The 15,973-nt window shown below is 47.5% G+C and overlaps 1 protein-coding gene across 1 annotated transcript; it reads right to left on the minus strand.

Moving 5' to 3' along the window:
- Positions 1 to 474: 474 nt before the first annotated feature.
- On the minus strand, positions 475 to 4,501 carry LOC127302624 (protein STABILIZED1). Its single transcript, XM_051333126.2, has 2 exons — positions 1,543 to 4,501; positions 475 to 872 (listed from the first exon to the last, which is right to left on the minus strand). Exon 1 carries the CDS (start codon positions 4,431 to 4,433, stop codon positions 1,563 to 1,565), a length of 2,871 nt encoding a protein of 956 aa, XP_051189086.1. The 5' UTR covers positions 4,434 to 4,501; the 3' UTR covers positions 475 to 872; positions 1,543 to 1,562.
- Positions 4,502 to 15,973: the final 11,472 nt, after the last annotated feature.

Below are 15,973 nucleotides of genomic sequence, written 5' to 3' on the forward strand. Positions count from 1 at the left end.
TGAGCTGCACAGCTAGTGATCTCTAGATATTTCTACGCAGGCCTAGAGACCACCGCTTTGACCCATGGGAAAAATCCCAACACTAAATATATATACCTACCAGGCTATCGCAGTGAGGGCCAATGCAATGACTGGAAGTGCACGAACAAATAATGCCTTAGAACCGGTTGCCGGTTACCCCTAAGTTAAAAGAAAAAAGAAATCAAAAACATGTGTACCAGCAAAGTAGAAAAGAAGAACTACGTGTCACATAACTATTAGAGGAAAGAGAGGATAATTTGCACATCTACAGTACCTGAATCACTATGAAAGCGTTAACTTGTCTAACTTTTATATAGGGTATAATGTACAGAGTTAAATCAGTAAAATCATGCTTGCAAGAATGTATCTGTACCAAAACAAAAATCAAGTGGGTTGTATGCCTCAGAGGTCATTTGCGGCCCAGTTTCTAGACCTCTGCCATGACACTAGAGGTTACAAAAAACATGCCAAATATCAAACAGATCATCGTTCAAAGTACAACATGCCGAACAAATATCAGTTGATCAAGTGTGAGATTCTAGTAGCTAAACTGCAACATATTACACCGTTCATGCGAAATCAAGTAGCAACTACACCATTATATGGTATATCTCAAGGAATACATAAATAGCTTCTCCAGCACAGAAGCAGTCAATGGAAGGCCAAGACATCCAGTCCCACCACAGCAGTAAAGCTTTTCTTCAGCTGATCACCCTATCTCAGGCAACACAACATGACCAGTTTTGGCAGCACAGTATACGTCATCACAGACCCATTCACTCCTCGATCCGATTGACTAACTTTCTTCTTTATTTAGCTATGGTGTGTGCCCACGTGACAAAGATTTAGACCTGAGAACATAAGGGGAAAAGCGGGACAAATCTTTAGTTCGTGAACATGTGAAACTAACCATCAAGCTCACCAGCAGTCAAACACGGTGGCTATTTTGAGTCACAGTAAAGGAAACATAGGTTCACCAATCCTAAATGTTGTTGGGTGATTAATATTCTAAACCATTATAGTGCTTGAAATGTAATTCCACCAAAATTGGTTGGGAGCAGCTCCATGATTCAGCTGATTTATCAGTCATAAACTTGCAATCATAGTAATTCAATTGCGCCAACTGGTTTTAACCAGGAATTAATAGACCCCTGAAACCAGTAAATAAATTGGTCGGTCTTCAACTCTTCATATCATATAACAAAAGGCTAAAGGTGGTGCCATTTTCTTTCAGATCATGCAACACCTTAAGGTGATAAAGTCGGACAGAGCAACAAGGTGATTATAATTCATAAAACTACGGGACCTCTGCATCATGTGGGCTGTGAATACACCGGATGAAATACAGTTTTCAGCTTGCATTGCTTGTCAATGTAGCTACACTAAAGTTTTAAGCATGATAGTAACAAAGGAATATGCAACTCAAACCATAAACAAACATATTTCATCCACAGTGCAATTTCTAGCTGAAGAATAGAATGGCACATGAGGCAAATTTATTTTGATTAGAACAGACAATACCTTGTGAAAACAGTTAAGGACTATGGTTCCGCGGCGTTGGGATTTTCTTCTGCACCAAGAGCCAGAACAACTCTCCTCAGAATGGCATCAACTGGCTGATGTGAGTTCTCAACAGCCTTGCTTATAGCTTGCCACCTCTCCCCATGTTTTGGTTCAGCTGCAATGCATCTTTTTAGAACATCCCTTTGTGTATCCGCATTTCCGTGCTGAAGTTCAAATTTATAGAACAATGCCCAAAAATCCCCAATATCAGGAGCAAGAGTAACAGCTCTGTTCAACCAACTCCTGGCCTTGTCAACCTTCCTATCATGCCAGAAAAGTTTGGCTACAGCTGCAATGACATGTGGATCATGATCACATCGCTTTATAGCATCTGAGCTCTTTGACTTGCGTTGGGGACGTGGCACCATCTCAATAGCTGCAGCCCACAAAATGCCACTTGTTTGACACTCTTGTAATGCCTTGGCTAGAAGAGAATCAGCTTCTTTTTTATTACCGTGCCTCAACTCTGCTCGAATTGCTGCAAGCCATAGTTCAGGTGTAGCTGGATTCTTTTTCCTTGCCATGGTGAGGAAAGCGCGTGACTTGCTCAGGCCATTTATCCTTTCCTCTAGACTAGCCAGCGAGAGCCAAAGCGGGATGCAACTCGGGCAGTGTTTGAGTCCATTCTCGTAAACCTCCTTTGCCTTTGCAGCATGGCCAATCCGGTCTTCCATCTGTCCAAGCATTAACCACAATTTGAAGAACGAGGGGAATAGCTTCAGACCTTCCTCCAACAACCTCCTTTCCTCGTCCACGTTTCCTAGTTCCCTCTCAACAATTGCTGATTTCATCCAAACCCTCTCAGTACCTCCTCTTTCCCTGGCCTTGGCCAAAAGCATTCTTGCTCTCTCTGGCTCGTTGTTCTCAAACTCTAACTTGAATGCAGCTAACCAGATCTCCTCTGAATTGGGGATAGCTGCATAAGCTTCCTGAAGAATGGCTCGGGCTGAAGGGACATCACCAGCCAGCCACTTCTCCTTTGCACCCATAAGCCATAACACTTCAGCTTTTGGATTGTACGTGACAGCCTTTCTGAGAATGGCTTCAAGAGATTCTCCCGTCCCATGGCTCTTCTCAAGCTGTGCTGCTTTAAGCCATATACTCTTCTTACCAAGGAACACACTAAGAGCATGTGCATAGATGGCCCGAGCAGTCTCAATTGAACCTCGTTTCTTGCATTCCTCAGCATCAGCAACCCATGTTCGCTTGCGGTCCTCATCCTCAACCCCAACTCCGATAGTGCTCTTCACAATAGCCTGGCAAGTAAGCACAGAACCAGCACGCTCTGCAGCTTCAGCTTCCTTTAGCCATGCCTCCCTGTCAATATCCAGGCCTTCTCTCTGCAAAGATCTTATACCTCTCTCAATCACCTTGTTTACGGACTGGGTATTCCCATTAGCCTCCTCGAGCTTAGCAGCTGTGATCCAAATGGCAGGTTCCTTGTTGAGTTTCTCCCTGGCCTTGTTAAGCACCTTCTTTGCCTGGTCATACGTCTCGAGCCTTGCTAGGGCGAGCCAGAGCTCGACATGAAGTGGGCAGCACTCGACAGCCCTGTGGAGCAACATCCTTGCGTCCTCCTGGTTGGCCAGCTCCACGACAGCCTTCCAGAGCCTGACAGAATCAGGAATGTGCTCCAAGCCCTTCCTTAAAACCCTGCTCTTATTGAGATCACTAGTCTCTAGCTTTGCTGCCTGCAGCCAGAGCTTGACAGAATTGGGAATCGCCTTGACGCCCCTGGCAATGACGGCCTTTGCTTCATCTGGGCTAGCCAGGCGGCACGCCTCGAACCAAACATCCTCATTCTTGGGGCACTCCTCGCAGCCACGCTGAATGAGCTGGCGTGCGGACTGGAGCTTCCCGGCAACCTCTTCAAGCCTAGCAGCAGCGATCCAACCTGGAGGATGCTTTGGATTTGTCTGGGTGACAGACCTGAGCAGCAGCCTCGCCTTCTTGATGTCAGAGATCTCGGCATCGCTGGTAATCTTCATGCTTTTGAGGTCCGTAAGGTATCCCTTGGGATCAACAACGGTAAGGCCGGAAACGGAGTCGGAGAGCCTGTCGAGCTTGAGCGAAAGCACGGTACCACGGCCCTCGCCGACGGCAGTGAGATCGGTGACGGGCGTCTGCGCCCACGGCGTCTCGGTGCCGCCAGCGGCGCGGCTCTTGGGGTCCAGCGCCGTGACGTGCTCCTGCTCCTGCCGAGCCTTCTCGAGCAGCGTGTCCGGCACGGGCACGAAGCTCTCGAACCGCTTCTTCTTGTTGCGCGCGGAGTAGTCCCCGATCTCGGGGATGCTCTCCCACTCCTGCATGGACACGTCTGCGAGTTTTCTTTTGAGATCGGCGAACTGCTCGGTGATCTTGGGGTTGGAGGCGCGGTACTTCTCGATCTCCTGCTTGAGGCGCGCCTCGCGGCGGTCCTTGCGGCGCAGGTCCATGCGCTGGTCGATGCTCTCCCAGACGGCGTCGGCCTCGCGGTCGTCGTCGTCGTAGTCGGCGTTGGAGAAGAGGCCGGCGTCGTTGCCCTCGAACTCGTCGAACTTCTGGTTCTCGTCGTACCCCTTCTCCTCGTCGCCGCCGTCGTCGCCGCCGTCGTCCTCGCCGGGGGGCTTCCCGCGGCCGACGGATGGAGCGGCGGAGGCGGAGGCGGCGGCGGCGGAGCGATCTGGGAGGTCCGGGGCCGCGCGGGCTGGCCCGATGTCGGAACGGGTGGTGAAGCCGGTGGCGCCGCGGCCGAGGCCCGCGACGTAGTTGGGCGGCGGCTTGGAGTTGAGGAAGTCGTAGCGCACGGGGCGGGCCGGCGCCGCCGCCGGAGGAGGCGGCGGCGGCGGGGTCGGGGCGGGGCCGGACATGCCGCCGGGGAGGGAGGAGGACGGGGCGGCCTGGAGGGAGGAGCGGAGCGGGGAGGGGAGGGGTGTGGTGGGCCGGGAGGAGGCGTCCCGGCGGGCGGCGGGCGGCGGGGGCGGAGCAGAGAGCGGAGGTATGAGTCCTGCCTGGGTGAGGAAGGGACGGGCGTTTGGCTTTGGCGTGGGCAACTCCAGCCTCCAGGTGTTGGGCTCCTTTTGTTGTTTTGGTTGGTCCAAGTCGGTGGTGACGATGGGCGGTACGTCGCCAATCCTATTCATCGCTCATTGCGATCGTATGATCCTGTCAAAGAAAAAACTATGCTCGGCCAGGCCCATTTGTGATGTCTCTAGCTGTTTCCTTCTGGTGTGCTGACTACGAGAGGGTGGATTTTTTCGCTCTCGCCTGCGTAAGGGTTTATCCTCTCACCGGTGTGACGGCATTGAGATTGGATTGATTCTCGCCCGGGCTTGGAGACGTGCAAGTTGAATCTTGGATAGGTGATCATACATCTTCCTCTAATGGCGACACGAGATGGAAAAACTTCGTCGTGAGCGACAAATCAGAGCGATCTCGAAACTATGATGTGTGAACTTCGCGAGGAGGACCTAGACGGCATTGTCTTTTTTTTTTTTTGAGATAACAACTGATGGAATTCAATCAATGGCGAAACCGATTACAAACGACTCCACAAAAAAGGAAAATACAATATGGACCCAGAAGACCACACACCGTACTCCCAAAACACAATCAAGCCCATCGTCCTCATCGTCACCACCCAAGTACAGAGACCGAATCCGGAAGCCGCCCGCCTTCATACACCATCGAGTCACCGCCGCCACCTTCGCCACATTGGGCTTTGAACACCGCAGGAGTGCCCACCCCGAGGGGTGAGAGCTAGTAATCTTTTCCAGACCATCGGGCAGGCGGGAGCTGGTGGAGACCAAGCAGAACCTCCAATCCACGGACCCCGAGCAGTAGGTCCCAACCATCGACGCCACGTCAAGCCACCTCCTCCCCTCGCCACCATGGCCGGCCGGAGGAAGCTTCACGACGCGACAGTCGCATCTCAAAAAAACGACCCTAAAAACCCTAACGAGGAAGGCGATTGTATCGTCCCCTTCCCCTCCCTCGCCACCACGGCCGGCCGAGGGGAAGAACGCTCTAACAACAACCCTCCGACTCCCAAAGCTCCACGGCAGAGTCGACAGACGACCGTGCCCGGAGAGACCACCCTCCCCAGATCCATCGATCTGAGAGGAAACCAGGCCAGCAGCTCGCCGGCATTGTCTTTGAGGAGGAGCAAGCCACAATTCAATGGGAGAATCGTTGGATGACCGTGGTCAGAGTTCACATCGACCCAGAATTCAGTAAGTACCATGTCTGGGGTATTGTGGGAAGGTGAAGGATGGAGCGCCTTGGGAGGGCATGCGTTTATGTTTGTGCCATATGATGGCTTTACAAAACCCTCGTCGATCGAGCTCAATCGCCTGGAAATATCGATCCAAATTCATGATCTTCCTGGGTCCAAGGGAATGCTCAAGGTGTTGGGTTCAAAAGTGGGAAAACTCATCTACTCAGAGCCTCTCTCGTCAGACTATGCGAAAAAAATTACAGGGTGTTTGTGAAGTTGGACGTATGAAAGCAACTGAAAAGTGTGGTATCTATCATAGGAGGTGGTAATTAAGAGAGAATTTTTCCTTGTCAAGTACGGGAAGATGCCTGATTGGTATGTGGTATGTGGCATGCTTAGTCACACATTTAAGGAACATGGAGATTGGTGTGATTGTGTCGCCCATGCCTCCAAATGTGGAACCCGCCCGGTTCCGGTCTCCAGACGCCGCTGGCCCCACGGTGGGCGCCAACTGTCGTTGCCTACTCGACAATACCCCGGAGGAGGGATCCTCGCAGAGGGGGGAAGAAGATGGGGCCAAAGGGTGGAGAGCCATCGGGGCAGGAGTACACGAGTTACCCAGCTTCGAAACACGTTGCACGGAGGCAGGGCCTATTGCTACTTGTCTGGAATTATGTGGGCGCTTTCGTGTTGTTATAATGAGTTGTGGTTGTGCCTCTAGGGATCCCATGATCCGTCTTATAAAGGCGCCAGGATCTAGGGTTTCCACGGAGAGTCCTACCCGAAATACAAGTTGCCTAACTACGGAATATTACATTACCGTGCACGTTAAGGATCCACCTTCTTCCTAATTGGTCGTCATGGATCTGGACACTTCATGGGCCTCCAAGGTTCCGAATACTGGCATAGGTTGGTTGGGATCCGGCTCCTTGCTCTTGGGCTGGACTTTCTCCATCTTCAATCAACGGCAATTGGGCCGCCCGGTGGGCCATGAGCCACCACCACCATCCGTGGGCCACCCGGGCTTGCCGGATCTAGACCATGTCGTTGGCATACCCATGAAGTATACCCACAAAAGTTTGAGCTCCCTCTGAACGATATGACCAAGTGGCGCATTCGAGAGCCCTCTTAATAGTACGACCAACTATCCTACACACCCGGTCTCCCAACTACATCAAGAGACCAGTAAGAGAGAAAGCCTATCAAGAGCAAACCTTGACCTTGCGTGTTCCACTCGAACCGGCGAGCTCCATCTTCATCCTTCTTCAACAATGCACGCTTCCAAAGAACTGAGCCTAGCTCACTTGGTTAGGAAAGTGGATATACAACCCAGCCACCCAGGTTCAAGTTCCCAGGGACACGAATTTGGGTTCTTATTATTTAAAAATAAAATCACTGTAGGGGCTTCCCCTACCGTCTTTCAACAAAAAAACAATGCACGCTTCCATCTTCATCCAACTTATTCAACGCACACACCACTGTATTCATCCATCTTCTACATTGCACACGCCACCATCTTCATTCTTCATCTTCTTGATCTCTTGAAGATGCACATGATATCTCACTTCATCTTCTTCTTCAAGACCTAGTTGCCACTTGATCTTCTTCATCATCTTCTTCTTGCAACCTTGAGATCAACATATGGCTCAAGCATTGTGTGGTGACCCTGCATACCACTGTATGTTGTAGTATGCTAGTCATTGATATAACAGTTGTGAAGTACCAATCCGCAAATATTACACCCCTTAGAGTGGTACAACAGAAACATAGCTGGTCCATTCTTACTCACTTAATATTACAAGCCATAAATATACATCACAATGGAGCTCCTCCTGGGTCCATAGAGGATAAGTCGGTAGTTCTAGTTGAACTCTACCAAACCTATAAACTAGTGGTAGAAGTAGGCTAAGTACCATGACTACTCGAGCAGCTTTATTCTATAATGTTCGGTGTTGCCCGACTACTACTAAGATTATGACTCCACTCTTTATGCCTCCTCGTTGGCTTCCTCAGTTCCGTACTCGATCAGGTAGTCCACCTCATCGACGCCTCCCGACAGATCTGGCTCTTCGTAGTAGACGTCCTCCGTGTTCTCAGCTCCTTCGTTGGTCTCCTCTGTACGTGTTGTTCTGGTAATCTAAGCATGGGATTCAAAGAGGGATGAGTACGAGCGTACTCAAAAATTTCATTATAGGAAAGAGGTGTTTAATGCACTAAATATAGCCATGGACCAGAAAGTCATAGGAAGTGCAGGTTTTTGTAAACATTTTTTCAAAAGGTTGCTTTTATTCTGATGAATTATGTCTGTCAGCCTTCACCGGGTGTCTAGAAGTTCATGGAGTTCCTTTCTAGCGGCGTTCGCAGTTCCAAACCCGGAACAGGGAGTGACAAGCCACAATTTGATACACTCTGCAGAGGTGTATTACTTTACCCATAAGAGATCTTATCCTTGTTACCAGCCGGGCTCGAGATTTCGTCCACACTTCCTTGGTGTGAGGCCAAGTATAAGGTCCTAGCCAATCACAGGGCCTTCCCGCGACCTCGCATACCCACCCAAATGTTGTAGCCATGCTGAGTTTAGGTTCCAACTTTACCTTGGTCGCTTACCCCTCGGCGCATGACCCTCAGACACACCCTACAACCCCTCATAGATACACCAAACCGTGGGAGCAATACGGGGCTCCCTCCCTGCCAGTCTCAGCCACCGGTAGGTGTACCCGTTGATATGCGAGAGGGAAAAGAACAGCTGACTACTCCGTCCCACTCCAGATCTTATATTAAACACGAGTATTACGGCGCAAGAATCACTGAACGATATTTGTTGTTAAGTCCTAGATGAATAACCCAATGCAATGGAACCTCCACCAAACTCGTACCATGGTTCCATTGCCCACCACATAGTCATATTCATAATTCTAAAAGTAATACTATGCTTTTAAATGCAAGAGTGATAAGTATAATACTTCGCAAGTAATTTGATAAAAATACTCGAGGTGACATGAGCAAGCGATGAACTTGTCTGAAGACTGCAAGGTATTGCAGTTGGATGGTGTGGACTGACCCTTGTCCTCGGTTTCTGAAAATTAGGATCATTGTCTGATAAGGGCAATGGTTAAAGATCCAAATGATGCATGCTTTAGGGTTTTAGTTGTGATTACCCTCCCATGTTGTTGTTTAGGGTTTTACTTTTGAATTTCAGAATTCTTGGATGAGAAGGATTTAAGTTCAAATTTATTGATCCTCCTTAAGAGTTATAAAAATAACTTTTGATGTTTTCTAGAAGAGTCATGTTCAAAGAAAATATTTATTTTTCTTTGATTAATTGTTAAGAAAATAAGGTTTGATTTAATAAATCTTTTTTCTGATTTTTGAAGAGTTGAATTTTCCTTATTCAAATTCCTTTATGTTTTCCTTAACAATTATTTTTAAATTTTGTTTAAAATTTCATGGAAGCAATTTTTGAATAGAGGATACTTTTTTAGGTGTTATTCCTATTTTTCTTTATTTTTTAGAGTTTCCTATTGCTTTTAAAATTATTTCTAAATTCTTCCAAGAAATGCCTTGGTGAAAAGACCAAACTGTCCCTCCAGGCCCACTAGTTAGTCCAACCTGCGGGTTAGACTGGACCAGGTCGGCCTGGTCCGGCCCAACTGGCCTCATTCCCCGCTCTCTCTCCCCGTGTAACCCTAACCCTAAATCCTCTCCTCGCTCTTGCGATCCCCAATCGCCTCCACCGTCGCCGGCCTCCTCCCGCTGACTCCGGCGGTCCTAGACCTCATCGTGGGTCGCAATCGAAGCGCCGCACGACGTCGCGGCTTCATGTCCGCGTCGATCTGGAAGACGGGGCTTCCTGTGCTCGCCCCCGACCCCTACTGCTGATGGGTTCGTTGCATGGAAAATAAAAAATTCTACCGTGAACATGAACAAAAACCAAGATCCAATTAGGAAGAATCAAGATCTAATCTATGAAGATCGAAGCAACGAGATTATGATAGACTAACCCTCGAAGATCCAAAGCCTTACGAGATCAAATCTCGTTGTTGATGTAGTTGATCGTCCGGTGCTGCAATTCGGCAGCACTTCCGTACTCGGTCGTGCGTACGGTGTCGATGAAGTCCGTCCTCTCCCCGTTCCAGCGGGCAGCGGAGGTGTGGTAGCTCTTCTCGGAATCCCAGCAGCACGACGGTGTGGTGGTGGTGGAGGACGAATTCTTGTAGGGCTTCGCCAAGCCTGCGCATGAAGAGGAGGATGGAGAGAGATCGGCGGCTAGGGTTTTTGGGAGAGGGAGCCTTAGGGTGGATGGCCAGCCTCCTCACCTCTATATATAGAGGGAGGGGTGGCTAGGGCTGGCTCCACCTCTCTCCAAGTCGCACCAAGAAGGGGGGAGGAGATAGACCTCTCCCCAGACCTTTATCTCTTATTTAAACCATTCAAATCTAGAGATAGATCTTATCTCTAATTTAAATCATTTAAATCTTATCTCTAAGGGGCTGGCCGACTTGGGCCCACATGTCATAGTGTGCCTATCCCACTAGGCCATGTAGAACTCATGTGGCCCCTCCCGGGGTGGTGGGCCCACCGGTGGCCCTCTAGAACCTTCTAGAAGCTCCGGTCAAAACACCGAAACTTTTCCCGAACCCCGGAAGATGACTTCCATTATATGAATCTTATTTTTTGGACCATTCCAGACCTCCTCGTGATGTCCTGGATCCCATCCGAGACTCTGAACAACATTCGGTCTCCATCTCATATTCTGAAGCTACTATACAACATCGAACCTTAAGCACGTCACCCTACGGTTCGTGAACTATGCGGACATGATCGAGACTCCTCTCCGACCAATAACCAATAGTGGGACCTGGAGATCCATAATGGCTCCCACACATTCAGCGATAACTTAGTGATCGATTGAACCATTAACATACGATACCGATTCCCTTTGTCACGCGATACTTTACTTGTCTGAGGTTCGATCATCGGTATCCCCATACCTAGTTCAACCTTGTTACCGACAAGTACTCTTTACTCGTACCGTGGTAAGTCATCTCTTGTAACTGTGTCACATGCTTGCAAGCTAATTAGATGTCATTCCACCGAGAGGGTCCAGAGTATATCTATCCATCATCGGGATAGACAAATCCCACTCTTGATCCATATGCCTCAACTCATACTTTCCGAATATTTAATCCCATCTTTATAACCACCCATTTACGCAGTGGCGTTTGACGTAATCAAAGTACCCTTCCGGTGTAAGTGATTTACATGATCTCATGGTCGAAGGACTAGGTAACTATGTATTGAAAGCTTATAGCAAGATGAACTTAATGACTTGATCTTATGCTACGCTTATTTTGGGTGTGTGTCCATTATATCATTCACCCAATGACATAACTTTTTTATTAACAACATCCAATGTTCATGATCAGGAACCCATGATCATCTATTAATCAACAAGCCAGTTTTACAAGAGGCTTACTAGGGACTCTTTTCTGTTTACATAACATACATGTATCAATGTTTCCGGTTAATACAATTATAGCATGGGATGCAACAAATTATCATAAACACAAAGATATAATAATAACCATTTTATTATTGCCACTTGGGCATATCTCCAATAGTCTCCCACTTGCACTAGAGTCCATGGTAAGGTACCTAACACCCATGGCGTTTTGGTGTAGGTCATGCTTTGCCCTAATGAGAGATTTAGTCAACGGATCTGCCACATTTAGATATGTGTGTACTTTGCAAATCTTTACGTCGCCATCTTCGACATACTCGCGAATGATAACCCACAAGTATAGGGGATCGCAACAGTCTTCGAGGGAAGTAAAACCCAATTTATTGATTCGACACAAGGGGAGACAAAGAATACTTGAAAGCCTTAACAGCGGAGTTGTCAATTCAGCTGCACCTGGAAACAGACTTGCTCGCAAGAGTTTATCAGTAGTAACAGTTTTATAGCAGTAGCAGTAGTGAAATAACAGCAGCAGAGTAACAAAAACAGCAATAGTGATTATAGTAAACAGCAGGATTAAAATACTGTAGGCACAGGGATGGATGAACGGGCGTTGCATGGATGAGAGAAACTCATGTAACAATCAAAGCAGGGCATTTGCAGATAATAATAAAACGGTATCCAAATACTAATCAATCAATAGGCATGTGTTCCATATATAGTCGTACGTGCTCGCAATGAGAAACTTGCACAACATCTTTTGTCCTACCAGCCGGTGGCAGCCGGGCCTCTAGGGAATCTACTGGATATTAAGGTACTCCTTTTAATAGAGTACCGGAGCAAAGCATTAACACTCCGTGAACACATGTGATCCTCACATCACCGCCTTCCCCTCCGGTTGTCCCAATTTCTGTCACTTTGGGGCCTCGGGTTCCGGACAGCAACATGTGTATACAACTTGCAGGTAAGATCATAAACAACGAATATCTTCATGAATCAATAACATGTTCAGATCTGGGATCATGGCACTCGGGCCCTAGTGACAAGCATTAAGCATAACAAGTTGCAACAATATCATAAAAGTAACATCTACGGATACTAGGCACCATGCCCTAACAATCTTATGACTATTACATGACCAATCTCATCCAATCCCTACCATCCCCTTCAGCCTACAGCGGGGGAATTACTCACACATGGATGGGGGAAACATGGCTGGTCGATGGAGAGGCGTCGGTGGTGATGATGGCGATGATCTCCTCCAATTCCCCGTCCCGGCGAGGTGCCAGAACGGAGTTTCTGGTCCCGAGACGAAGTTTCGCGACGGTGGCGGCGTACTGGATGGTTTCTGGCGACTTCGACTCTCCCCCGTGCGTTTTTAGGTCGAAGGCAATAAGTAGTCCGAAGGAGGGCGTCGGGAGCCAGCCAAGGCCGCCACACACTAGGGCCGCGCGCCCCCCTCCTGGGCCGCGCCGGCCTAGCGTGTGGGGCCCTCGGGCCCCCGCCTGGCTTGCCCTTCTGGCTCCGCCAATATTCTGGGAAAATAGGACCTTCCGCATAAATTCCGAGGATTTTCCTGAAAGTTGGATTTCTGCACAAAAATGAGACACCAGAGCAGTTCTGCTGAAAACAGCGTTAGTCCGTGTTAGTTGTATCCAAAATACACAAATTAGAGGCAAAACAATAGCAAAAGTGTTCGGGAAAGTAGATACGTTTTGGACGTATCAACTCCAGGGACGGATTCAAGGGGGGACGAGCGGGGGCGACGCCCCCCCTATCGATCTGGTTATTCCGTAGGAGCGATTACTGGATCGTTAATAATTAGCTTTATTTAAGGCTGCTCTGTACTTTTCGCCCCCCCTATGGCCAGACAAAGGCTGATTCACTAGGCATAAACGGCAAAGCCCATTAGGTAAAAGATAGAGAAATCAGCCCAGGCTGCGCAGCTTTTAATTGGGCTTATGAGCTAGGACGACGGAATTTGTTGCTTTGCAGCCTTCGCTAGTTCGCTAGCATCCAGATCAGTTCCTGCACCCGCCGCCGGTCAGGCTTGGCTTCTGCCTTCTGGCCTCCTCCGTGCCGCTCGACACCTGCGATGAAGGTGAACCATAACAGCGCTCGCGCACTTAGCTGAAGGCCTAAAGCTGCGGCGCCGAATCACATCTCGCCGCACCTCGGTATTCCATTATTTAGCCCCTCCTCATTGCTCACCTACATATTTAGGCTGTAGTACTAACAAATACATTGCGTACAAGCAAATTTTTTTTTTGGCAATTTATCTTCCGCTGTGTTAGAGGCAAAATCTCGCCCCCCCTATGCCGGAATCCTGGCTCCGTCCCTGATCAACTCCCCCCAAGCTTAGCTTATTGCTTGTCCTCAAGCAATTCAGTTAACAACTGAGTGCGATAAAAGAACTTTCACGAACACATTTGTTCATATGATGTAAATATTCTCATGATATGGTAAGTACTTAAGCAATTCATACTAAGATACATGCAAATAAAATCATCTAATAGCTATGTCAATCATGGAAAAGGTACCAACAAATTAATAATGAGCATCATGAATCATGTCTATCAGCAGGATTGCAATGTTCATAAAAGGATATGATAAAGTGGTATCTCACTTGCCCATATTTGTACAGCAAAACATAAATGCTTGGGCACCTTTGAGGTTCATGGAAAGAATGGAAGTGGAGATTTATCAAAGATAAAAGCATCAAAGTTATACCACAATTAATCACATTTTGGGACAAGCATATTACACTAAGAATGACAGTTGTGCTCTCAAGAAAGTGCTCAAAGAAAGGATGGAGACTCAATGTAAAAGTAAAAGATTGACCCTTCGCAGAGGGAAGCAGGGATTAACATGTGCTAGAGCTTTTCATTTTTCTAAAGACAGAAGTAAAATGGTTTTGAGAGGTGTTTGTTGTTGTCAACGAATGGTAATGGGTACTCTAACTACCTCATCAACCGGACTTCCAAGAGCGGCTCCCATGAAATTTTATTTTTGGGTGGCACTCCTTCCAACCTTGCATTCACAAACCATGGCTAACCGAATCCTCGGGTGCCTGCCAACAATCTCATACCATGAAGGAGTGCCTTTTTATTTTAGTTTTATTTAGATGACACTCCTCCCCACCTTTGTTTTCTCAAGCCATGGCTAACCGAATCCTCGGGTGCCGACCAACAATCACATACCATGGAGGAGTGTCTATTTGTAAATTTGTGAAAATTAGTTAATTGGGGCTGGGAACCCCGTTGCCAGCTCTTTTTGCAAAATTATTGGATAAGCGGATGTATATGCCACTAGTCCATTGGTGAAAGTCCGTCCGGAGTAAATGACAAGATTGAAAGATAAACACCACATACTTCCTCATGAGCTATAAAACATAAACACAAATTGAGAAGCATTTTGAGGGTTTTAAAGGTAGCACATGAGAATTTACTTGGAATGGTTTGAAATGCCATGCATAGGTATTTATGGTGGACACTCTGGAATAACTTGGTTTTCAGGGGTTTGGAAGCACGAGCAGCGTTCCCGCTCAGTACAAATAAAGGCTAGCAATAGACTGGGAAGCGACAATCAAGAGAGCAGTAACTGTCATAATCATGCTTGCGACAAAAATAAATTAACTGAGGCATAAAAGTGATACAAGAACTCTGAGGTAAAGTAAATTGATGGCGTGTAACTCACACGTTCGTTGGGAACCCCAAGAGGAAGGTATGATGCGCACAGCAGCAAGTTTTCCCTCAGAAAGAAACCAAGGTTTATCGAACCAGGAGGAGCCAAGAAGCACGTTGAAGGTTGATGGCGGCGGGATGTAGTGCGGCGCAACACCAGGGATTCCGGCGCCAACGTGGAACCTGCACAACACAACCAAAGTACTTTGCCCCAACGAAACAGTGAGGTTGTCAATCTCACCGGCTTGCTGTAACAAAGGATTAACCGTATTGTGTGGAAGATGATTGTTTGCAGAAAACAGTAGAACAAGTATTGCAGTAGATTGTATTTCAGTAAAGAGAATTGGACCGGGGTCCACAGTTCACTAGAGGTGTCTCTCCCATAAGACAAACAGCATGTTGGGTGAACAAATTACAATTGGGCAATTGACAAATAAAGAGAGCATGACAATGCACATACATATCATGATGAGTATAGTGAGATTTAATTGGGCATTACGACAAAGTACATAGACCGCCATCCAACTGCATCTATGCCTAAAAATTCCACCTTCAGGTTATCATCCGAACCCCCTCCAGTATTAAGTTGCAAAGCAACAGACAATTGCATTAAGTATGGTGCGTAATGTAATCAACAACTACATCCTTAGACATAGCATCAATGTTTTATCCCTAGTGGCAACGACACAACACAACCTTAGAACTTTCATCCTTTGTCCCGGTGTCAATGCAGGCATGAACCCACTATCGAGCATAAGTACTCCCTCTTGGAGTTACAAGCATCTACTTGGCCAGAGCATCTACTAGTAACGGAAAGCATGCAAGATCATAAATAACACGTAGATATAACTTTGATAATCAACATAACAAGTATTCTCTATTCATCGGATCCCAACAAACGCAACATATAGAATTACAGATAGATGATCTTGATCATGTTAGGCAGCTCACAAGATCCGACAATGATAGCACAATGGGGAGAAGACAACCATCTAGCTACGCTATGGACCCATAGTCCAGGGGTAGACTACTCACACATCACACCGGAGGCGA

The sequence above is a fragment of the Lolium perenne genome, chromosome 1 (genome assembly GCF_019359855.2).
Source record: "Lolium perenne isolate Kyuss_39 chromosome 1, Kyuss_2.0, whole genome shotgun sequence".
Classification (NCBI taxonomy): Eukaryota; Viridiplantae; Streptophyta; class Magnoliopsida; order Poales; family Poaceae; genus Lolium; species Lolium perenne.

What these genes read in the sequence shown, in the direction of transcription:
- LOC127302624 (XM_051333126.2), bottom strand. Translation starts at nt 4,433, where the DNA reads ATGTCCGGCCCCGCCCCGACCCCGCCGCCGCCGCCTCCTCCGGCGGCG.